This window comes from Triturus cristatus, chromosome 3_2, assembly GCF_964204655.1.
Source record: "Triturus cristatus chromosome 3_2, aTriCri1.1, whole genome shotgun sequence".
NCBI lineage: Eukaryota > Metazoa > Chordata > Amphibia > Caudata > Salamandridae > Triturus > Triturus cristatus.
The window spans coordinates 1,212,629,333-1,212,655,440 of record NC_140584.1 but is presented as its reverse complement, the minus strand read 5'-3'; the positions used below and the strand labels follow the sequence as shown (position 1 = coordinate 1,212,655,440).

At 43.8% G+C, this 26,108-nt stretch overlaps 1 protein-coding gene across 5 annotated transcripts in view; it reads right to left on the bottom strand.

Moving 5' to 3' along the window:
* Positions 1-495: 495 nt before the first annotated feature.
* LOC146859470 (uncharacterized) overlaps positions 496-26,108 on the bottom strand; it is a 41,795-nt gene continuing 16,182 nt past the window's right edge. For 3 of the 5 annotated variants that reach the window (XR_014980123.1, XR_014980125.1, XM_085650191.1), the window contains one exon: positions 496-4,832. Coding sequence is in view for 1 of the 5 variants with exons in the window: in XM_085650191.1 (XP_085506317.1) it covers positions 1,925-3,301 (1,377 nt within the window). In the remaining 4 variants the exon portion in view is untranslated. Of the gene's footprint in view, positions 4,833-11,158; positions 11,319-26,108 lie in introns of all 5 variants that reach the window. The other 2 variants (XR_014980126.1, XR_014980124.1) reach the window with 1 other exon arrangement.

Sequence of the window (26,108 nt, the reverse complement as noted above, 5' to 3'; positions counted from 1 at the left end):
CGCCACTCTTCCACAAAAAATAGCTCATCTGACTTTAGCGACAACAGCCTGGGCGACCCCTCACACGCCGTGAAGCCCAATTCAAATTCCTTGCTTTTGTATTTAAGCAAATGTCTGTCTGACTCTCACTCCTGCTATTCACCTTTCAACTTTGTGCTCAAAAAGGGTTTACATCTGCGCTGTTGTACCTTCTTGGAATGCTTCATTACATTGTATTTCTACTTGGTTTCCTGCTATGCACTCCTTTCCTTCTATTACAATAAGTCGCAAATGTCTTCACTTCTCCAATGTGAGTCACGCCTATACTAGCCACAGCCCACCACTTCTCTCCTTCTGTCCTCTCCATTATTGAACCATGGCCCCTGAAGTAGTTCAACATAAGTTAACATGGATAGTATGTAACATATGAAGCATATTATAGAATGCCCTGGCTTGTTCAGTGACAATCCTTTAACTTCAACACCTTCAGAACTTCATGTAATCACCCAGTCAACCTTGTCCATTAGGGTTGCGTTTTATTACCATGCATCTCAATTCAGAAGAAAATCAGCAAATTAACTTAATTTAAAGGATATAGAAACAAACATGGTTTACAATGCCTTATGTTATTTTACTTCTGTTTTCTGCAATTCTGATTGGTTCATGAGCCTGATGTCCATCTGGCACTGAGATGTTATATTTACATAGTATTAACAAGACAAGTGAATTTCTTGTGTGTATTTGCAAAATAGCTTTCTGCAGTGAGTAGTTAACCACAGACCAAGTGCAACCGTCTCCAACTCTTCAAGCAAAATACAATCCTGTCAGGTAGTTTTATTTGTACGCATACAGTAAAATCACTTTCAGTTTAAACCACTGACCTGGACTTTAATGCTTAATCCATCACCTATGTTTTGCAGTTGTCCGCATAGCCATTCATGCACCTGGACTTGTTTATTCTGTTGATTCCTTCCTGCCACTTTGATAGACTGCCTGTCACAATTTTCATAAGGAGGTCCACCAGTGAAAATTTCATGATGGAAGTTGAGTTAGGCCTGTATGTACGTAGTCTTGTTGTCGTGAACCTTCAGGCGTACCTGTTTCAATGAGGCTCATGCCATCTCTTCATGGAACGGTCTGGGAATGGAGTGGATTTTGTAAATCATCTTTATATTTAGTAATTTACCAACCCAGTTGGTTTATCATCTCCTGTAGCTAAGACTGTTAATATAAAGCTACAGGATATCATAAGAAATATAAATTGACAGCTTGTTTTGTCGCACTTTGAAGAGGTTTATCGGAATTACTTTGAACTGAATTATTCCTGCTGTCAGATCCACGATTTATCAGAAGCTTAAACTTTGTAGTATAAGCCTTGTCCGATTCAGAGTGTATATGGCTTCTTGCACATTTAAGCTCTAAAACCTGCTCATAGAACAAACATCTGACCAGCTTTACCACAATCAGCCCATTTAATGAATTCTTTGATGATCTGACAGAGTTCCCCTTTAGTATGAAAACATTATCACACTTCAAACTTTCATGTAGCTTCTTCCCAAAATGAACTCGCAAAAGAAATTATAGAGCTCTATTTAGAATGAAGCATTCTTCACATTTAGAAAATGTATATTTTCTCACCTTTATGTGTTCTATGATGTTGAGAGAACAATTGTGCTCTGCTTAAAGCCTTTAGACACCCTGAACGTATTAATGGTTTCACACCTGAGTGAACTCTTTGATGCTGCAATAGGTATTGCTTTAGTTTGGAAGCATATTCACATTCAGAACGTTTATATGGTTTCTCATCTATGATGCATCAACAGAGCCCCCTTTACCTTGAAAGCCATGTCACATTCAAAACATTTATACGGTTTCTTACTTGTGTTATTTCTATGATGTGACATCAGTAGGTCTTTCCACTGAAAGCCTCTTCACATTCAGAACATTAATATGGTTTCTCGCTGGTGTGAGTTCTCAGATGTTGTGATAGCCCAATCTTTTGACAGAACGCCTTGTCACATTCAGTACATTTATATGGTTTCTCACCTGTGTGAGTTCTATGGTGTACTATCAATTGTTGTTGTTCACTGAAAGCCTTGACACATTCAGAACATTTATATGGTTTCTCACCAGTGTGAGTTCTATGGTGTACCATCAATTGTTGTTTTCCCCTGAAAGCCTGGTCACATTCGGAACATTTAAATGGTTTCTCACCTGTGTGAATTGTCTGATGTAATGACAGACCACCTTTTACCCTGAAAGCTTTGCCACATTCAGAGCATTTATATGGTTTCTCCCCGGTATGAATTCTCAGATGCTGTAACAGCTCCCTCTTATGAATGAAAGCTTTGTCACATTCAGAACATGTATATACCTTCTCTCTTGTGTAAAATCTATGATGTTGCGCCAGGTGTCTCTTTGTAGCGTAAGACTTACCACATTCAGAACATTTATACGGTTTGGCATCTTTGTGAGCTCTCTGACACAGAGATAGATCCCCATTTTGGCTGAAAGCATTGTCACATTCAAAACATTTATATATTTTCTCACCTCTGTGAATTCCATGATGTTGCGCGAGCACTTGCTTTCTGTTGAAAGCCTTGCTACATCCCGCACATATAAATGGTTTCTCGTCTGTGTGAATTCCCTGATGTTGCAATAGGTGGTCCTTTCGTTTGCAAGAATATTCACATTCAGAACATTTAAATGGTTTCTCATCTGTGTGAGTTCGATGATGTATCAATAGAGCACTCTTTACCTTGAAAGCTTTGTCACATTCAGAACATTTATATGGTTTCTCACCTGTGTGAGTTCTATGATGTGATATAAGTAGTCCCTTTCTACTGAATGCCTTGCAACATTCAGAACATTTATATGGTTTGTCACCAGTGTGTGTTCTATGGTGTACCATCAAATGTTGTTTTTCACTGAAAGTCTTATCACATTCAAAACATTTATATGGTTTCTCACCTGTGTGAGTTCTCTGATGTGATGATAGACCCTCTTTTACCCTAAAAGTCCTGTCACATTCAGAACATTTATATGGTTTCTCCCCAGTGTGAACTCTCAGATGCCGTAACAGATCTCCTTTCTGACTGAAAGCTTTGTCACATTCAGAACATGAATATATCTTCTCTCCTGTTTGAATTTTAGAATGTTGCGCCAATTGTTTCCCTGTAGTGTAAGCCTTGCAACATTTGTATGGTTTCGCTTCTTCATGAGTTCTCTGATCTAGTGATAGAACCTCATTTTCACTAAAAGCCTTGACATATTCAGAACAAGCATATGGTTTCTCTCCCGTGTGAGTTCTATGATGTAACATCAGTAGATATTTTCTACTAAAAGCCCTGTCATCTTCAGAATATTTATGTGGTTTCTCAAAAGTGTGACTTTTTCAACGTTCCACCTGCTGCCTTTTTGTATTCAAAGTATTGCTGCATTTACTATATTAACTATTGTCCTGGTGTAGCATTTCTGATTCCAATATAGATCAATCCTTCTCAAAAGTGCCATGTCACATGTATGTGGTCACTCTCTAGTGTGAGTTTGCTGATAAGTAGTTTTTAAAAATGACTGCTCAAACTTCATACATTCATAGTTTTTTGTGTGGTTTTTATGGTGACACTTTAGAGAGCCATTGGTACTGATGCATCGCTATATTTGGTTGACTGAAATAGGCTACTGGTGCAGTTTTTGTGGGCATGTATCAGATGACTCAAATGGAATATCATTACACTAGGTGTAGATATATAGGGTCAGAGTTCAGTGTAGTCTATCTGATATTTCTTTACATAGGTATTTCTATAGAAAGTTGTAAAATTTAGAACCGTTATGTAACCTATATAGTGTTCATATGTTGTGCTTTACAAGGAATCTCATTGCACTCCTTGTCACCTGTAGTACATTGAATAACCTCTCCCTGGGCCGTGCTTTGGTGAGCTTGCTTTCCTTCGCTGAGTGCATCTTGCATACATTCATTGCTGGGAACAAACCTCAATTATTTTGAACGGTTGCAGTGTTTCGGCCATCTCAGCTCCGGCTGGTGGTGGTCTCCCTTTATAAGGTACAGTGTCTTCGATTTGCTGAGATTAGTTATTGAACAACAGTGTGAAGGTAGTCAGTTAACTCTTAATTTCGTAGTTAACGTTCACCTCTGCTAAATAAATCTCTTATTTTTCCCAGGCGTGTATGCAGTTAATACCCTGGTCAGGGTTATTCCCTATGTAGCATGCATAATGTCTCTGTAGATCGTCTTTACCGCTGGAAGGTTTATCACATTCGGTACACCTCTGCTGCTCAAGTCAGTGGCTTTTCGGATGTCTCTTTGGAAATCCCTTTTACAGAAAATGCTGTGTAATGTTTAATAAATGTTTCTAACCTTCCAGAAAGTTAATGCACTTGTGGATTTTCTGTGGTAACATTAGTTATGTTTACAAGACAGTCTTTGTTCCACTGAGTACGTTTGTATAACATTTGAAAATGACCTCGTCAGTGTATGTCATCCGAGTTCATAACAAGGATATCATACTCATCAGCAACAGATTGCTTCTTTAGTCTGTGACCTGCAGCTCAATACATGCAGGATTTGCGCTGAGGTTCCACTTCCAAGAACTTCTTATGTCAATAGTAATCATCGACAGTCTTTAGGGAAGTAACATTTACAAAACTGAGTTTATATGTTTCATGGTGTCGTCGTCTCCTCAACGAGGTTGGAATCTGGTGTCTGAGAAGACCTTCAGGAGTTTCTGGCTGTCATTAGATGGAGATTCTATGAGGAACACAACACCGTAGATTCTACCAGGACCTCTTCATACAAGTATTTTGTTGCGTGCTTCATACAGTGCAACTTTCACCTGTTAGAATGAAAATAAAAACTGAAATTATTGGTCTGCGAGCTATTCATGACAGAAATCAAAATGTAACTAATTTATACAAACTCCATACTTAAGGGTTTCTGCACATATGAAACTTTGTTAATGAACATTATAATTGAAAATTACAATTGCAGCACAAATTAATAATAAAACAAAGGTACAGCTAACTATTTGACTACACCAAAAGCATGAAATAACATAGAAAATAGGGTACCTGTAATTCAATGACTACACAATGAATTACAAGAGGAGCTATGATATTTATTTATTTATTTATTTATTTATTTGCGGGTTTATATAGCGCTGGAATCGACTCCAATGGAGTATCTCTGCGCTCTGGAACGGGTTTCAGCTGATCATTAGCAGACAGGGAGAGCCGTCTTAGATGTCACTTTTAAACAACAAAGTTTTAAGCTGTTTCCTGAATTGCAAGTGTTCGGGACATAGTCTTAAAGTTAGGGGTAGACTGTTCCACAGTATAGGTCCTACGACTGACAATGCTTTACCCCCATGTCTTGCTTTTTTGGCACGGGGCACCACCAGCAGAGAACCATTGCTGGATCTCAAGGACCTGGTAGGAATATAGGGAATGAATTTGTTTTCCAAGTACAGGGGACCTTGGCCATTTATACTTTTGTGGATCAGGCAACAGATTTTAAACTTAGTCCGTTGCCGGATTGACAGCCAATGCAGTTTTTCCAAAAGAGGTTTAGAAGCTGTTCTCGGAGGGGCGTTAAGGACCAGTCGAGCTGCTGTATTCTGGATCACCTGTAACTTGGCCAACACTCCCTCATTTGCTGCGAGGAGCAGGCCATTACAGTAATCCAGCCGACTTAGAACAAGAGCCTGCACCAGGGTCCTCCTGGAGGCATCCGGCAACAAAGGAAGAATCTTACGCAACAGGCCAATAGTGTGGAAGCATACACCTGTAATATAGTTGGTATGCTGCCTTAACACTAAATCCTGGTCAAGGCGTATCCCCAGATTTTTAACAACCTGCTTCGGTTCAGGAACCATACCCAGATCCGGGGGCCACCAATCGGGGGACCACAGTATCTTGGCCCCTCCAAACAACATAATCTCTGTTTTGCTGACATTGCATTGTAGGTAATTAGATGACATCCATTGCCCTACAGCCTTCATGCCTGCCGAGAAAGAGTTCTTAATTTCCGTCGTGAGGGTTTTGAAAGGGAAGAGGAGCTGTGTGTCGTCAGCATAAGACACTGGAATAAAACCAAATTCGCGCATCACTCTTGCCAGGGGTGCCACATAGATGTTAAAAAGTGTAGGGCTCAGACAGGAGCCCTGTGGCACCCCTTTCGTAATTTCTACTTCCCTGGAACGGTAAGTACCCATGGTGACAGTCTGGGTACGGCCAGTAAGAAAGCTTCTCAGCCAGGCAAGGGCTTTGTTCTTCACTCCCATGTTCGACAACCGGTCAACAAGAATGCTATGTGACACGGTGTCGAACGCTGCCGACAAGTCAAGCAAAACCAAGATTACAGAGTAACCCCTATCTTGAAGCATATGTAGGTCGTCTACCACAGACAGAAGAGTAGACTCTGTACTGTGTTTTGGCCTGAACCCGGATTGTGAGTAGTCCAGGCCACCCACATCTTCAACAAAGCCGGACAAGTGTCTGTTGACATGTTTTTCTGTCAGTTTCCCCAGAAAAGGAAGCAGTGAGATAGGTCTTAAATTGGTAAGCTCGGTCCAAGGAATAGATGTATTTTTCCTGATGGGCCTTACCAACGCACGCTTCCAATCCTTGGGAACAGAGCCCAAGCCAAGAGACAGGTTGACCAGTCCTTGAATCATGGGGCCAAGTTGTCCAGAAAGGATGGGCATAAGTTTGGCAGGTATGATGTCATCCGGGCTACCACTTTTTATCTGGGTCATCAGAGCCAATAAGTCTGGGGAAGAGATTGAGGGAAAGGTGTCTAAAACTTGTGTATTAGGCACATGTTCAGTATCATTAAAGACCTGACAGGGGACCATGGCAGTGGAGGCGAGATTAGAATTGACAATATTCTCATAAATCCTGTCTATCTTATTAGAAAAGAAGGACGAAATTTGATCACAGAGAAGTTGGGATGCTGCTTCAGAGCTTTCGCAGGCAACTGGCTTCACAAAAGACTGTAAAACCTGATAGAGAACCCTTGAGGAGTTCCCTGCCGCAGCAATTTGTGATGCTATATGGGTTTTACGTGCCCCACGAATGGCTTTGTGATAGATGGATAGAGAAGCCCAGTATTGCTTTCTATCCTTCTCCTGATGAGAGGTTCTCCATCTTTTTTCCAGCTTCCTAGAGTTCTGTTTTAAAATTCGAAGCTCATCAGAAAACCAGATCTCTTGTTTATTGGCAGGGCGTGGTTTAAATTGTCTCAATGGGGCGATGATGTCTATCGTTCGCCTAGTGGCTAAATCAAATTCCCTTAAGGCACCATCCATTCCCTCTGAGGCAGGGTAGGAGGGGTTAATAAAATTATCTTTAAAAGTCTGTTCATTAACCTTATACCAGGGGCGGCGTTTGCAGGGAAGAAAAACTGATTCATGACCAATATTTTTATGTTGAAAGGTATGAAATTCAATAACAAAATGATCAGACCAGCTGGTTTGAATAGGCGGTAGACATGCGATTGAGGGATGGTTTGTTAATATGAGGTCTAATGTATGTCCTGCCCGGTGTGTAGGTCCAGAGTTAACCTGTGATAACCCCAGAAGCAAAAGGTCCTGTAAAACCGACTGGGCTTCTTTACAATTTATTAGTTCACTGTGAATGTTAAAATCTCCAAGTAAAATAAAATCTTTATCATTGCTGATATATGGAGCCAAAGATTCGAGTAAAACATTAGAAAAGTTAGCACATGAGCCCGGGGGGCGATAAACTAAGGCACCCATCTGCGTGGCTGTGTTTTTTTCAGAGGGAGTGATTTTAAATATTATTAGTTCAATTTCCGGTGTAGATAGCTCAGTTACCATAGAACAGTCAATATCTTGTTTGTGAACAATAGCAATTCCTCCGCCTATTTTCGAGGGTCGATCTAATCTAATAATTTTATAACCCAAGGGAATGGCTAATGCAATTGTAGGAGTTGAGCAAGGTTTTAACCATGTTTCCGTGAGAAAGCATAGATCTGGATTGCTAGTGGAAATTAGGTCCCATATCTCAGAAGCATGTTTCGGTAGAGATCTTACATTACACAAAAGATTTTTCCTTCTTGTAGTAGCACTGGCAGATTTGTTACTAGTGTTACCGGTGGGGGAAAGATCCGTCCTAGAGCCATGAGGATGAGTGTTCTGGCTGGCAATGGTAAACTGGGTCTGACAATGGCGGCAGGAGAAGGGGCCTTCCACCTCTACATTACCTCCTAGTCCACATATCCGAATGGGGCTCACGCCCAGCTGACGTAGCGTCTCACTGGAATATATGATCCTCGTTGTGGCGGTCAGCGATTGGATTATCGACGGTGCCCCCATTGCCCCTTGTCCCGTCCTGTCGCGGACGGGCGCAGACGGGCGCAGACGGGCTGGTCTTAGGCTAGTCTTTGGCGCCGTCAAGGGCGCCCCTCTGCGCGCAACCGCTGCGCGCTCGGGCCGACTGCTGGCTAAATAGTCTCTCGTCAGGGCTACTAGAGCGCTAACCGCTCAGCTGCGTCAATGTCAGTGGGCGTGTCTGGCTCTCACCTGCCCCGCCCTCCGCTCAACGGTAGCCAATACCGAGTCGGAACGGGGCGGGCAGGCAGTGACACCGAGCACAGACCAGGTTTGAGCCCTGAAGGCCCCCGCAATCAGCGGACAGTTCAAGTAGGTTAAAATTACTCAATCGAGCGCTACGTGAAACGAGCAGAATTAACAATCTTACACACCAATCATTAAAATTGCTACATTAAAATGAATATAAAAAGTGTGCAAAATACAAAGTGCAAAGTAAGACCGGCGTTTTAACCAGGTCAAGCAATTCTCTCGTGACAAATCACCACTCTCTCCGGGCAATGACAGCTGACGCCGGGCGCCAAGCGGATTAGGAAGACACTGCCACCGTCTTCCCTTACCGCGAAGAGCCCAGGCCTCCTTCCGCCTAAATAGTCTCTCGTCAGGGCTACTAGAGCGCTAACCGCTCAGCTGCGTCAATGTCAGTGGGCGTGTCTGGCTCTCACCTGCCCCGCCCTCCGCTCAACGGTAGCCAATACCGAGTCGGAACGGGGCGGGCAGGCAGTGACACCGAGCACAGACCAGGTTTGAGCCCTGAAGGCCCCCGCAATCAGCGGACAGTTCAAGTAGGTTAAAATTACTCAATCGAGCGCTACGTGAAACGAGCAGAATTAACAATCTTACACACCAATCATTAAAATTGCTACATTAAAATGAATATAAAAAGTGTGCAAAATACAAAGTGCAAAGTAAGACCGGCGTTTTAACCAGGTCAAGCAATTCTCTCGTGACAAATCACCACTCTCTCCGGGCAATGACAGCTGACGCCGGGCGCCAAGCGGATTAGGAAGACACTGCCACCGTCTTCCCTTACCGCGAAGAGCCCAGGCCTCCTTCCGCCTAAATAGTCTCTCGTCAGGGCTACTAGAGCGCTAACCGCTCAGCTGCGTCAATGTCAGTGGGCGTGTCTGGCTCTCACCTGCCCCGCCCTCCGCTCAACGGTAGCCAATACCGAGTCGGAACGGGGCGGGCAGGCAGTGACACCGAGCACAGACCAGGTTTGAGCCCTGAAGGCCCCCGCAATCAGCGGACAGTTCAAGTAGGTTAAAATTACTCAATCGAGCGCTACGTGAAACGAGCAGAATTAACAATCTTACACACCAATCATTAAAATTGCTACATTAAAATGAATATAAAAAGTGTGCAAAATACAAAGTGCAAAGTAAGACCGGCGTTTTAACCAGGTCAAGCAATTCTCTCGTGACAAATCACCACTCTCTCCGGGCAATGACAGCTGACGCCGGGCGCCAAGCGGATTAGGAAGACACTGCCACCGTCTTCCCTTACCGCGAAGAGCCCAGGCCTCCTTCCGCCTAAATAGTCTCTCGTCAGGGCTACTAGAGCGCTAACCGCTCAGCTGCGTCAATGTCAGTGGGCGTGTCTGGCTCTCACCTGCCCCGCCCTCCGCTCAACGGTAGCCAATACCGAGTCGGAACGGGGCGGGCAGGCAGTGACACCGAGCACAGACCAGGTTTGAGCCCTGAAGGCCCCCGCAATCAGCGGACAGTTCAAGTAGGTTAAAATTACTCAATCGAGCGCTACGTGAAACGAGCAGAATTAACAATCTTACACACCAATCATTACAATTGCTACATTAAAATGAATATAAAAAGTGTGCAAAATACAAAGTGCAAAGTAAGACCGGCGTTTTAACCAGGTCAAGCAATTCTCTCGTGACAAATCACCACTCTCTCCGGGCAATGACAGCTGACGCCGGGCGCCAAGCGGATTAGGAAGACACTGCCACCGTCTTCCCTTACCGCGAAGAGCCCAGGCCTCCTTCCGCCTAAATAGTCTCTCGTCAGGGCTACTAGAGCGCTAACCGCTCAGCTGCGTCAATGTCAGTGGGCGTGTCTGGCTCTCACCTGCCCCGCCCTCCGCTCAACGGTAGCCAATACTAACACAAAGGCCCTTTGCGACCAGGAAACAGAAGAGTTGCTTAATCACCACAACTGTGGGTTTCTTTACATCCATGAACTATAAAGAGAGACCCAAGTATGGGATACAATCCATGGTTAATTGCCAAACTGCATGTACTAATTTGTCTTTGCAACACCTTTTACAAAATAAGCGCTATCAGAGCTAGGTTAATTATCAAGTCGCTGTACACTTTGCGGAGAAACATCTCAGTAATCCCTCAGTTGTAAAAGCAGTGGCATTATACAATGACTTAAAATGGGCCTAGGTGGTGAAGGATAATTGGGTCTTTAATGCATAGAAACTAAGAGCAAACTTAAATTGCAGACAATATCACTAGTATGCCTCAACCCAAAAGAGGGGTTACATGTCCTATATACAACCTTTACATTATCTTAAATAATACAATTGTAGCTGCTGAAGGTGTATGATCTATTGTCTTATGAGTTGGTCATTAGGCTGTGACTACTTGTTTTTTCTTTATACTCCAAAGGGCTGGTATAAGAGAATACGATTTAGATCAAGAGTCTGGATATGACATTTCAATTAGCATAAAGTGGTTGTAAAGTCTTTACAGATGTTTTGCTAATAGAAAATAATTTTGTGAACCGTTCTGTGTACTAATAGGTTGGTTGACAAAATTCTGGATAACAGTGGATCACAATCTGACTTACCTCATCAATATTCATTAGGAAGTTGGTAAACTGTGGCTCACTACAACTGGATGCCATCAGGGGGATGGTGGTCTGCTGGGGTCAGCAGATCAATAGGTCTGTGATCGCTTTGACAAACCTTTCTTGTTAAAGTCAACCTGCTTTCTTCAACGCAGACGGGCTGCATGTGAAAAGGAAAGTTTATTTTTTCACGTTTGACAGTTCTCAGTGGTCCCCAGACAATTTTATTTAAATTAAATTTTTTATTTACTTTTGCAAATGTGTTACTATGCCATGTAACTCGCAGGTGACAGTGCGCTTTAGAAATACATATAACATAACTTTGGAGTTGGTAACTTTTCAATGTTTGTGACTGGATTTAAAAACATTGATATATATCACAACAAATTCCTATTTAGAAGGGACTCCCTAAACATAACCTTTCCAAATAGCGATTCATTATGCCTTTCCAAATCCATTGTGCAATTTGATAACTTGTTACCAAATTGAAAAATGGGTTAAGTACATTTAAAAAAGCCATTTTGTGGATTTGCAAATCGCATGCTTAGCGACCACACAATGGCTTTATGCATGAGTTCCTTTAACTTCATTTCAAGATCTGAGCTGAAATGATGGAGGATGGTAATAAGAAAATTAAATGCGGGCACTATTTTAATTTAAAACAATGTGCAACGGATGTAAGATGAGCAAAATATGGTTGGTGAAACACTCTGTGGAAATTTGCTACCCTTAATAATGTGAATGAAATAGTGTGTGATCAAACGCTAGATGCAGGATGTTGGAGATTGTCAAGGACTGAGCCCCCACTCACTCTTTATCTGGCACTAATACTTCTGCAGCAACCTTGACTTCATGTGCAAGGCTGTGTGTCTCAGATGTTTATTGGGGAAGTTTATTTATCTTATTTGAAAGTTTTATATAACATGAACAAGACGCTCGCGGGTATCGGAGCACTTTGCAAATGACAGAGCAGGGACGTATAAAATCCATAGTGACATAAACTAGAACAGTACCGGATAAGGAAACACCGCAAAGCAGGTGTTGACTCCTTCAATGTTACGACAGATAGATCCGCAAAGACATTATCAGGACAAGCGAATAATAATTGGAATTGCATGATTAAGAGTAGTACATGCTTGGCAACACCCCCAATGAGGGTGGTGACACCTTAATAATAATAAAGATAGATCAGAAAAGGCAAAACCATAACAAGTGAGCAATAATCATACTGTCATAATCTAGGGCAGTACAGGATCAGGCTACACCCAGCAAAGGGCAGTGTTGCCACATTGTTGAAACAGGTAGCATACCCAGATAGCAGTAGTCCAGAGTGTAGTTGACGAGTCATACAATGCTTGGAGAGAGAGAGAATCTTAGGGTCTAGGGCAGAAATGTATTCATCATTAGCAGTTTAACTTCTTTCTTGAAAGATGTAGTTGAAAGATTCAGTCTTATTTCAGGGGGGAGGGAGTTCCAAATTCTCAGGGCGATGCCAGAGAAGGTTCTGTTATAAGTTTTCTTTTTGTAGAATCTCTGTGGTTTCAGCAGTAGAGCTTGACAAAGATCTGGAGCGCCCCAAAAGTTCGAGCCTCTACATGAGGTAGCTAGAGGTAGTGAAGTGTAGAGCTTTTTGGGTCATACAGACAATTTTCAGTTGAATTCTTGCTTGGTAGGGGAGCCAATCAACGGATTTTAAATCCGGGGTGATGTGATTTTCATTTTGATCCAGTGACGAGCCTTGTAGCAGAGTTGAGGGAGGTTCTTAATGGAGCGGTTTTCGATCTGGTCAAGCCGCAGAGGGTGGCACTTCCATAGTCCAACCTGGGAAGCACTAGAGCTTGAATGGCAGACTTGAAGTCGTTGCAGGGGAGGAGGAGTTTTTATTTCCTATACATATAGACCATATTGTTATATACAGAGGAATATCTATATTTATTAAATACAATCCAATGATCTATTTGATAAAAAAGTCATGTGTATATTAAAACAATTTTACACATTCTTTATATCAATCATATCTCATAATATGTTGTTTTTATGTATGATTTTTAATTGTAGAAGGATTTGGTTTTTAAACTGATTGTATTGATGAAAAGCAAAGTCTTATGTGTGAATGTTATGATATAATGAGATATATAATTGATGTGGGGAATGTGTGAAATTGTTTTTAATATACACATTATTTTTTGTATGAAATAGATAATTGGATTGTATTCAATAAATCTGCATATTTCTATATATATAGCAATATAGTGTACATGGCATTTTTGTGATACAGCTCTTTAATGTATAACATTAGTGCATTTTATTTTACTCTTGACCAGTAAACCCCACAGCCCACTTCAGACGGTTGCACAAAAGAGGACCCCACTTTTTTCAGATATGCATCTACCCTGTCCCTCTTGGCAGTTTAGGGTACTTATCCCGGTTTTGCAGGGGTAGAATAGCAAGTGTACTGTATGTGAGGCCCTGCTTTTCCCTTAGGAATAGCAGAAAATATACTACTATCTTGATGGTAGCCAGCAATGAATTAGGCTTTGTCTTGGGGCCATACCTACTTCTTTAAGTTGTAGAATTATAAATATGCTCTGAAGCGAAAAAAGCGAATATAATGTAAAGATGGAATTATAGTTCATAAAATGTATTTTTTACGTACCTTAGTAATGAAGAAGTGTGGATCTATCAATCTATAGGAAGCACAAAATAAATAATGAAGAATGTTTTTGAATGCTGCTAAGTTATTATGCAATGGAAGTGTGTATTGTAAATAAGTTATTAAATACAGCTGATAATTCTTTACTGTTTGAACCAAGACTTTATTTCCATATCATAACATTTATTTGTTGTTGTTGCAAAATTTTAATATTAAATGTAAGCTGTAATATGAACAGTACCGTTTGTAAGCGGACACTGTTCATTGGGTGGATTCTCATTTAACACTTGCTTCATTTAACGCTAAATGTTTTAACCCTGAACTTGCAGTGGCCAATGCAAAAGTGATATTTGTTGCTTTTCTGTGCCTGCCGTTTGTAGATAGTTAATAAAGTAAAAATGCACCGTTAATTATCAACTTCAGTCTTCTTAGTGTGTGTGTATATATATATATATATATATCGAAGAATACAAACAAAAAGTCTTTTTGTGAAAGAAATATTAAATGAAAAGGTGTTTATTGTGTACCGTGCATATATAATTAAAGGCCAGGAGGTGTCAACGTACCTTTGTATAACTCATTCACAGTAATACCATTTCACCATTATAGAAGATGATACATAACCAACAGTTACATACATTTTATATTGGTGCGCATCTACTGTTACTGTACGTAATTGCACATGGGAACATTATTTTAAAGGCATTTGTTTAGTGATGTCCCAATATTTGTAGGATCCTTAAGTGCTTTTAGAAGCTGAGTGTTCTTTGTGGCTCCCATTAACAGGAGTCAACATGGCCCGCTGACAATATATCTAGTAGTGTTTCTTATGGTTTAGTGGATGAAATGTTCACGTACACCAATGTATGTAATGGAGTCATGCCTGGCTGGATACTTTTTGTCTCTTTCTGAAGCATTATGTGAACGGATGCATGCGTCGATGGACATTTCTTTCATCCTGCCGTTAAGTAGCTGCATGCTAGCTATGTGAATTTGAAGCTGTTCGATTTACATGCAGGCGTGGTAAGTTTGAGCTCCAAAATACTTTCTTCGGGAAATTTGCAAAGTTAACTGGTGAGATACCGCAGTGAAAAATACTTAGCCCACAATATTGTTTGGAGCCATGTTGTGCACGTAGTGACACACTACAGAAAATGGATGCTGAAAGAGACATGGTCACTTCTAACCTCTACTGTAAAGTTTATAACAAGTGCTAGGTTATTTTTAATATTAGGACCATTCTAATGCACATGGTCTGTACATGGTGTAAAGATGAATAGCCTATAATAACTAATCATGTAGTATAAAATACCAATTACTGTGTGTGCGAAAACACACGCAGCCCCCCTTGTTCCGCATAAGACCAGCATCCAAGCGTGCTTCTAATTAAGTTGAGTAGTTTTGCTGTTAGAAATTGTTTAATGCTGTCAAAGCAAGTCAAATGGTACAGTAAGGGAGACATGCTTCTCTTCAAATCCATTTTTGACTTCCTGACATTCAGTCAGGTGTGACAGACTCACCAACGTATGGATCCTTTCAAGAAATGTGGTGCAATGGCAGCTTAACAGGAGTCTGCTCGCCTGAATGTGATGATGTCTGGCTGAACAGGTGCAGGCCCAGGCTCTAGTAAAGCTACAGGAGTCACAGACAGCAACATGTGCTAGTTTTGGCTCTGACGAGGAACAGTAGGCTTTTTTGAGATGCACGATGGGTCAAGCATTAGTGCAGTCACATGATTGGTTAGTGGTGATAGGCACACAAGAGGGTTAGGTCTCCCGAAGTTTACTAGGATAGTCTTTCCTGGGCAGAAGAACGGATCTTCCTGTACCTTGTTAGCACAGGGTAACTGCTAGCACAGTTGTCGTATTTTTCTTTAAAGCAAACCTGACTGCTGGGACATTACAAGACATTTGGAGTAGAGGAATGACATGGTTGTGATTGAAAAGGGCATATTGCCATTTAGCAAACTGCCATTGAAAGTGGTTGCCAAACAACGTAGTAATCCCAGGCAGATGGGTGGCGCCCACAACATGGGATGGAATCTGCTCTGATGACTGACTTTGATGACATCATGTTTATGCTTGATGATGGCAATGTAACAGCAACCCTGCTGGATCTTTCTGTCGTCTTCAATACTGCATACCACAGGGTTTTGATCCGAAGACTAAAGAAAATTGACACTGTACGTGTGATGTTGAGATAGTTTAGTGTCTTCCCACAGGGCATTTGCAGACCCTCTCACTACTCCCTTTTAGATGGGACACTGTCGTTCAGTGTGAGCTGTAAAAGGGTCTTCAGTTGCCCATCCAATTTAACATTTATGTCAGGGCCTGATACTAATAACACAACAGGAATCCTGGGGTCTAAAGGTAAAGGGAAATAGGTGGTATGTGGGGTGAGGAGAGAAAGCCTAATGTACGTAGTGAAAATGGAGGAAGCTCCAATACCAAGGTCATGTAATCACCGAGGGTAGAACCCCATCACATGGGATTTTCATCCCAAAGAAAATCTCAAAATCTCCCAGGGCAGGCAGCGCCCTTATGTGAGATGTGAGTCCTTTGTGCTATGATTGATATGCACCAAACAATGGAATAAATCAAAAATGAGCCTAAAGTGAGTGGGGATTGCAGTGCTAGTAGTAGTGAAAAAAGTAGGTGTATTAAAACTAGTGACGGGACGGCCAGAGGACTTCTGTTAGACAATGCCGTCCCGATGTTAGATTAAAAAGAAGTGGGGGCAACACTAATCTAGTCTGATCAATGAAGCAACGTGAAAGAATGTGGTCGACATGTTTCAGCCATAACGCCTGACTAGGCTAGGCTTTCATCAGGACCTAGAAGCTACTGCAGGGAAAAAAAAAAAAAAAAAAAAAAAAAAAAAACATGACAAAGGATATGGTATGCACCCTCAACTTGATTGTAGAGTGCAAGTCTCTTCAGCGAAACAAGCAGCACCTAGATAACAGATAAAGAGGAGACAGTGTGGAAATAGAACCAATATGCTCAGTCGTGATAAATAGGAAAAATGTATAAATATAGACTTGAAGCATGGTCCAACTCACCCGATCAAACTGGGTGGTAAGAGGACCTCCACCTGGCAACCGCTCAGGAAGGAACACCGCTCTGGAATGGAAATGTAAGGACTGGTGAAGGGACTTACAAAAATTGAGCAAGTGTCAAAGAGGTGGGAAAAACAGCTGAAAACTAGGGAGAACTGCCCGGGGCAGAGTCTGCACACAAAATGAGCTCGGTGAGATCATTGTGACAATTAAAACAAGGCTGCAAAAGGGCAGATAGTCAGAGTGATCACGGATAATGCAGATCCGTACAGAGGCAGACCAAGATTGAGGCGAGGAAATACCATGCTAAAAGATAAGCGCCTTTGAATGAACGCAAACACCGACAGCGTAGGAGCCTACCTGTCCGTCGGGGAACCAGGCTGGAATGAGCCTGCAGCCGGAGGTCCCGTGTGATTGGACGGAGGCGGAAGAAATGAAAAAACTGCCGGTGGAAGGGGCCAATGGCGTGGCAGGTGTAGTACACATGCTGGAGTGGGAGCCAATACAAAACGCTGTCACACGCAACTGGCTGTTGATGGAAATGACAGGGCAGGAATGACGCTGTCAAAATATCGCTGACTCGATACACCTGGGGAGTCAGGGAGATGACGCGGTGCGCTTGCGGAATGCGGAAGCCGCCGTCAGATTTAGAATGACGGCTCTCAAGGCACGTGTTGCTCTGAAAGGTGCGAGTCATCTTGGGGAATACGGGCGGAAGTAAAGAACACCAAAAAAATGCTTGTGTGTAATGTCCCAGGGAGGCCACGGGCTGTGGGGCAGACGGTTATGGAACAAAAATCACGGCCAAAGGTGTAAACGCCAGTGGATGCGGGGGGAAGAAAGCAAGGATATGATGTGGGCTGGATCACGAGTGTCCCACTCAGAAGTATGAAACAAGGTCAAACGGACAGGCTAAGTGCGTTTATAACGATAGCCAAGGGATATCGTCATTAAGTCCCCGAACATGTGTTTGTAGTTTATACACCCACCTCTGCTCTCGTTTAAAAAGGAAAGCGGAGCTGTCTGTAAGGTGTGGTGGTATGTGGGGTTTGTCAATGACGGTCCAATGTAAGTCATCAGGGGCATGTTTAACCTCCAAAAAGTGGTTAGTAAGTTTGGTGGAGGTGCGGCCACACCGTATCGTGCTCTTGTGTTCCAGAATACGGGTTTTAATACGGCGGGTGGTCATGCCGATGTATCTCAACTCGCAAGGGCAGGTGATCAAATAGATCAGATGGGAGCTGTTGCAGTTCGTATGGCTCCTCAAAATCCAGGGTCGGCCAGTGCCAATGTCAATCTCCTTGGTCACAGAGGTAAGGCTGCATGCAGCACAAGAACCGCAAGGGTAATGGCCCACAACTGGAGGGAGACCCCACAAGGTAGGTTGGGTGCATCTCTGATTAATGCGTGGGCGGGTATGTACCAATTGGTCCCTGATATTGCTGCTGCGTTTAAACGCAAAAAGGGGTTGGGGTAGCCCAACCTCACCTATATTAAGAATCTTCCAATTGGAAAGAATGATTTTCTTGAGTTTATTGGAAAATTGGCAATAGGTGTGGACACACGTGAGTCTGTTTTCGGATGCTTTAGGAGTCTTGGGTTCTAACAGAGCCTCTCGGTTGTTGTTAGCAGCTCGTTTAGAAGCCCTCCGAATGAGATGTTTAGGGTAGTCTCTAGCCTGCAATTGCTTAGAGAGATTGTTGGCGTGTTCCTTGTATTTGTCGCTAGAGGAACAATTCCGTTTAAGGCGCAGGAATTGGCCGAAGGGCAGATTGTCACGCAGAGCTCGTGGGTGAAAGCTGTCATACTTTAAAAGAGCGTTCACCGCCATGGGCTTTCTGTATAGCTCAGTGCCCAAATGCCCTTCCGATGGGGTGATGAGGATGTCGAGAAAGGGTAAGTGAGTCTTGGAGTACTCGCAAGTGAATTTCAAAAAGGGGTCACAGTTGTTGAGCCAGTCTTTGAAGGCCAAGAGGGAGGACAGGGATCCCTGCCACAGCACAAACACATCATCTATGTACCTCTTCCAAATCGTGATGTGATCCCTATATGGGTTGGTAGTATTGAGGACATGTTGTTCTTCAAAAACATGAACGTACAGGTTCGCCAGGCTGGGAGCAAAAATGCTCCCCATTGATGTACCTGATACTTGCAAGAATAGCTGGTCCTCGAATTGGAAGAAGTTCTCTTTCATTGCAAGTCTGGCACATGACATGATGAAAGAGACTGGAGTAATGGAGTCAGGAGGATCTGCAAGCAGGAGAGATTCAATGACAGATAAAGTTTCATCCTGCGGGATACAAGTGTACAGCGACTCCACATCAAATGATACAAGAAAGTCAGTAGTGCAATCAAAGGACAAATCCGTAAGGAGGATGAGAATATCCTTGGTGTCCTTGAGGTAGGTAGGCATCTTCGACACTAAGGGACGAAGGAAATGGTCAGTAAAAGCCGACAGGGGTTCCAGTAAGGACCCCAGCCCTGAGATGATAGGGCGGCCAGGGGGAGGGTGCACCTTCTTGTGTACCTTGGGTAAAATGTAGAAGTACGGTATAGTGGCAGTGGAATTAACCAGGTATTGTGCTTCATTAGAAGTGATCCAGCCGTTGGCACTGGCTTCATTGACTAAGATCCGGATCATCTGAAGTAGACGGGTGGTGGGATCTTCGGCAAGGGGTTGATAGAAATTGGTGTTACCCAACTGTCTTAAACATTCAGAACGGTAGGCAGTGGTGTCCATCAAGACAGTGGCGCCACCCTTGTCTGCTGGTTTGATAATTATGGTATCATCAGAAGTGAGGGAGTTTAATGCCAGGCGTTCTGACTTGGTGAGGTTCTGATATTGGCGGTTAGTGGAGCCGCTGAAGGAAGATACTTGAGAGGTCACTGCTTTCTCGAAGGTGAGAACCTGTGGAGGAATTTGGCTTGGCAAAGGATTAAAAGAGGATTTAATTCGTAAGCCCGTGTTCAAGTCATGATCGCTCGGCGGGTGATTTTTTCACCCGATGTGCACAGTTTGCACACACAGTTCTCTTAACCTGCCGTGGGTTCTTTCTTCTGACTCCCTGGTTGAGACTCCCTCGACTTTGTCTGCTCTTCACTTAGTCATTCTCACAATCATGGCAGAACGCCTTGGTTTAACGTTCAATGACACAATAGCTCAAGCTATCCTTGATACACCTAGTATCATGGACACCTTCCAAAGTCCCCCTATCAGTGCAGAGGTCGATTGGACTAAGGTCCTCACCCTTAAGAAATCACACTCTCGTATTTACATTCATGGGGCCATCATGACCGAATACTTGAGAGCCAACTGTGCCCCGACGGGACTAATTGTGACAAACGCTCCTAGATTGTTCTTGGACGATAAAATCTTCCTCAATGATTGGTCCCTCATAGCGTGGAAATGTACCAGAGACTGGCTCATCCTCATCATAAACACGGCCAAACGTGTTGCTGACGCTGTGTTGATTGAGATACAGGCTTTGGAATCCCAAATAAAAGTGACACTCACTGGTGCGCTGTTTAAGAAACAACAAGAAGAGTCCAGTAAACATAATAAAGAGTTCAAAGATACTGTTCTGATGACCAAGATTACTAAATTCAAAAAAGATCTGGCCCGCTTTTCAATGGAGAAAGTATACCCATACACAAGTGCTGACTACGCTCCACCTCAATTCAACCGACAGGGCCGCAAGTATGGGTCTAACTACTCCACATCGGGCAGTGATGATTGGTCCAGTGGATCAGACACTGCCTCAGGCGAAGAATCCTCACAAAGAGGGAATAAAAGGAGAGGCGGTGCAAACAGGAGAAACCAGAGGGGTACACCCAACCACATGCACCCTTCCCAATGGTGGCCGCATGCTGGTTACAACTACCCTCCGTTTCCACCATTTGGACAACCCCCTCCTTTTGGACAACCTTGTCCCTATCCCCCGCCTCCACAAATGTACTCTAACCAGCCTTTTTTAGGGTTTGGCCGAGGACGATCCAGGGGAAGGAGACGGAACCAAGTCCAATGGCAGGACCAACAACAAGGGAATCTACCATTGAACCCGAGGAACACTCCAGTCGCTCCGAGCACGAGCGCGACCTAGTTATTAATTTATCTAGTAGAATCCTCACAGCTGACGAGAACTCTCTTCTTAATAAAGGTCTTGGCTTTGTTCCGTCCTTCAAAGGAGACATGTTCTCCATCCACCAGGAACTTGCCCAATTCTTTAGGAAAATTCGTTTGAATTTCTTCTTCAGAGCAGAATCCCTCAGCTCGCCGAGCGATCATGACTTGAACACGGGCTTACGAATTAAATCCTCTTTTAATCCTTTGCCAAGCCAAATTCCTCCACAGGTTCTCACCTTCGAGAAAGCAGTGACCTCTCAAGTATCTTCCTTCAGCGGCTCCACTAACCGCCAATATCAGAACCTCACCAAGTCAGAACGCCTGGCATTAAACTCCCTCACTTCTGATGATACCATAATTATCAAACCAGCAGACAAGGGTGGCGCCACTGTCTTGATGGACACCACTGCCTACCGTTCTGAATGTTTAAGACAGTTGGGTAACACCAATTTCTATCAACCCCTTGCCGAAGATCCCACCACCCGTCTACTTCAGACGATCCGGATCTTAGTCAATGAAGCCAGTGCCAACGGCTGGATCACTTCTAATGAAGCACAATACCTGGTTAATTCCACTGCCACTATACCGTACTTCTACATTTTACCCAAGGTACACAAGAAGGTGCACCCTCCCCCTGGCCGCCCTATCATCTCAGGGCTGGGGTCCTTACTGGAACCCCTGTCGGCTTTTACTGACCATTTCCTTCGTCCCTTAGTGTCGAAGATGCCTACCTACCTCAAGGACACCAAGGATATTCTCATCCTCCTTACGGATTTGTCCTTTGATTGCACTACTGACTTTCTTGTATCATTTGATGTGGAGTCGCTGTACACTTGTATCCCGCAGGATGAAACTTTATCTGTCATTGAATCTCTCCTGCTTGCAGATCCTCCTGACTCCATTACTCCAGTCTCTTTCATCATGTCATGTGCCAGACTTGCAATGAAAGAGAACTTCTTCCAATTCGAGGACCAGCTATTCTTGCAAGTATCAGGTACATCAATGGGGAGCATTTTTGCTCCCAGCCTGGCGAACCTGTACGTTCATGTTTTTGAAGAACAACATGTCCTCAATACTACCAACCCATATAGGGATCACATCACGATTTGGAAGAGGTACATAGATGATGTGTTTGTGCTGTGGCAGGGATCCCTGTCCTCCCTCTTGGCCTTCAAAGACTGGCTCAACAACTGTGACCCCTTTTTGAAATTCACTTGCGAGTACTCCAAGACTCACTTACCCTTTCTCGACATCCTCATCACCCCATCGGAAGGGCATTTGGGCACTGAGCTATACAGAAAGCCCATGGCGGTGAACGCTCTTTTAAAGTATGACAGCTTTCACCCACGAGCTCTGCGTGACAATCTGCCCTTCGGCCAATTCCTGCGCCTTAAACGGAATTGTTCCTCTAGCGACAAATACAAGGAACACGCCAACAATCTCTCTAAGCAATTGCAGGCTAGAGACTACCCTAAACATCTCATTCGGAGGGCTTCTAAACGAGCTGCTAACAACAACCGAGAGGCTCTGTTAGAACCCAAGACTCCTAAAGCATCCGAAAACAGACTCACGTGTGTCCACACCTATTGCCAATTTTCCAATAAACTCAAGAAAATCATTCTTTCCAATTGGAAGATTCTTAATATAGGTGAGGTTGGGCTACCCCAACCCCTTTTTGCGTTTAAACGCAGCAGCAATATCAGGGACCAATTGGTACATACCCGCCCACGCATTAATCAGAGATGCACCCAACCTACCTTGTGGGGTCTCCCTCCAGTTGTGGGCCATTACCCTTGCGGTTCTTGTGCTGCATGCAGCCTTACCTCTGTGACCAAGGAGATTGACATTGGCACTGGCCGACCCTGGATTTTGAGGAGCCATACGAACTGCAACAGCTCCCATCTGATCTATTTGATCACCTGCCCTTGCGAGTTGAGATACATCGGCATGACCACCCGCCGTATTAAAACCCGTATTCTGGAACACAAGAGCACGATACGGTGTGGCCGCACCTCCACCAAACTTACTAACCACTTTTTGGAGGTTAAACATGCCCCTGATGACTTACATTGGACCGTCATTGACAAACCCCACATACCACCACACCTTACAGACAGCTCCGCTTTCCTTTTTAAACGAGAGCAGAGGTGGGTGTATAAACTACAAACACATGTTCGGGGACTTAATGACGATATCCCTTGGCTATCATTATAAACGCACTTAGCCTGTCCGTTTGACCTTGTTTCATACTTCTGAGTGGGACACTCGTGATCCAGCCCACATCATATCCTTGCTTTCTTCCCCCCGCATCCACTGGCGTTTACACCTTTGGCCGTGATTTTTGTTCCATAACCGTCTGCCCCACAGCCCGTGGCCTCCCTGGGACATTACACACAAGCATTTTTTTGGTGTTCTTTACTTCCGCCCGTATTCCCCAAGATGACTCGCACCTTTCAGAGCAACACGTGCCTTGAGAGCCGTCATTCTAAATCTGACGGCGGCTTCCGCATTCCGCAAGCGCACCGCGTCATCTCCCTGACTCCCCAGGTGTATCGAGTCAGCGATATTTTGACAGCGTCATTCCTGCCCTGTCATTTCCATCAACAGCCAGTTGCGTGTGACAGCGTTTTGTATTGGCTCCCACTCCAGCATGTGTACTACACCTGCCACGCCATTGGCCCCTTCCACCGGCAGTTTTTTCATTTCTTCCGCCTCCGTCCAATCACACGGGACCTCCGGCTGCAGGCTCATTCCAGCCTGGTTCCCCGACGGACAGGTAGGCTCCTACGCTGTCGGTGTTTGCGTTCATTCAAAGGCGCTTATCTTTTAGCATGGTATTTCCTCGCCTCAATCTTGGTCTGCCTCTGTACGGATCTGCATTATCCGTGATCACTCTGACTATCTGCCCTTTTGCAGCCTTGTTTTAATTGTCACAATGATCTCACCGAGCTCATTTTGTGTGCAGACTCTGCCCCGGGCAGTTCTCCCTAGTTTTCAGCTGTTTTTCCCACCTCTTTGACACTTGCTCAATTTTTGTAAGTCCCTTCACCAGTCCTTACATTTCCATTCCAGAGCGGTGTTCCTTCCTGAGCGGTTGCCAGGTGGAGGTCCTCTTACCACCCAGTTTGATCGGGTGAGTTGGACCATGCTTCAAGTCTATATTTATACATTTTTCCTATTTATCACGACTGAGCATATTGGTTCTATTTCCACACTGTCTCCTCTTTATCTGTTATCTAGGTGCTGCTTGTTTCGCTGAAGAGACTTGCACTCTACAATCAAGTTGAGGGTGCATACCATATCCTTTGTCATGTTTTTTTTTTTTTTTTTTCCCTGCAGTAGCTTCTAGGTCCTGATGAAAGCCTAGCCTAGTCAGGCGTTATGGCTGAAACATGTCGACCACATTCTTTCACGTTGCTTCATTGATCAGACTAGATTAGTGTTGCCCCCACTTCTTTTTAATCTAACATCGGGACGGCATTGTCTAACAGAAGTCCTCTGGCCGTCCCGTCACTAGTTTTAATACACCTACTTTTTTCACTACTACTAGCACTGCAATCCCCACTCACTTTAGGCTCATTTTTGATTTATTCCATTGTTTGGTGCATATCAATCATAGCACAAAGGACTCACATCTCACATAAGGGCGCTGCCTGCCCTGGGAGATTTTGAGATTTTCTTTGGGATGAAAATCCCATGTGATGGGGTTCTACCCTCGGTGATTACATGACCTTGGTATTGGAGCTTCCTCCATTTTCACTACGTACATTAGGCTTTCTCTCCTCACCCCACATACCACCTATTTCCCTTTACCTTTAGACCCCAGGATTCCTGTTGTGTTATATGTACTTCTATGGGGGAATCAATCCTGTGCGGTCTCTAAACTTGCTCCCTCCGACCCTCTGGTGCCCAACCGTTTCTTATTAGGTTTCATGTACAGCTTTCTGGCTGTGGGTCTATTTTGAGCACATTTTTTGTGCCTTTAACTGTCTTGCAAAAACTATATGTATTTTTGCTGGGTGATTTTTTCACCCGATGTGCACAGTTTGCACACACAGTTCTCTTAACCTGCCGTGGGTTCTTTCTTCTGACTCCCTGGTTGAGACTCCCTCGACTTTGTCTGCTCTTCACTTAGTCATTCTCACAATCATGGCAGAACGCCTTGGTTTAACGTTCGATGACACAATAGCTCAAGCTATCCTTGATACACCTAGTATCATGGACACCTTCCAAAGTCCCCCTATCAGTGCAGAGGTCGATTGGACTAAGGTCCTCACCCTTAAGAAATCACACTCTCGTATTTACATTCATGGGGCCATCATGACCGAATACTTGAGAGCCAACTGTGCCCCGACGGGACTAATTGTGACAAACGCTCCTAGATTGTTCTTGGACGATAAAATCTTCCTCAATGATTGGTCCCTCATAGCGTGGAAATGTACCAGAGACTGGCTCATCCTCATCATAAACACGGCCAAACGTGTTGCTGACGCTGTGTTGATTGAGATACAGGCTTTGGAATCCCAAATAAAAGTGACACTCACTGGTGCGCTGTTTAAGAAACAACAAGAAGAGTCCAGTAAACATAATAAAGAGTTCAAAGATACTGTTCTGATGACCAAGATTACTAAATTCAAAAAAGATCTGGCCCGCTTTTCAATGGAGAAAGTATACCCATACACAAGTGCTGACTACGCTCCACCTCAATTCAACCGACAGGGCCGCAAGTATGGGTCTAACTACTCCACATCGGGCAGTGATGATTGGTCCAGTGGATCAGACACTGCCTCAGGCGAAGAATCCTCACAAAGAGGGAATAAAAGGAGAGGCGGTGCAAACAGGAGAAACCAGAGGGGTACACCCAACCACATGCACCCTTCCCAATGGTGGCCGCATGCTGGTTACAACTACCCTCCGTTTCCACCATTTGGACAACCCCCTCCTTTTGGACAACCTTGTCCCTATCCCCCGCCTCCACAAATGTACTCTAACCAGCCTTTTTTAGGGTTTGGCCGAGGACGATCCAGGGGAAGGAGACGGAACCAAGTCCAATGGCAGGACCAACAACAAGGGAATCTACCATTGAACCCGAGGAACACTCCAGTCGCTCCGAGCA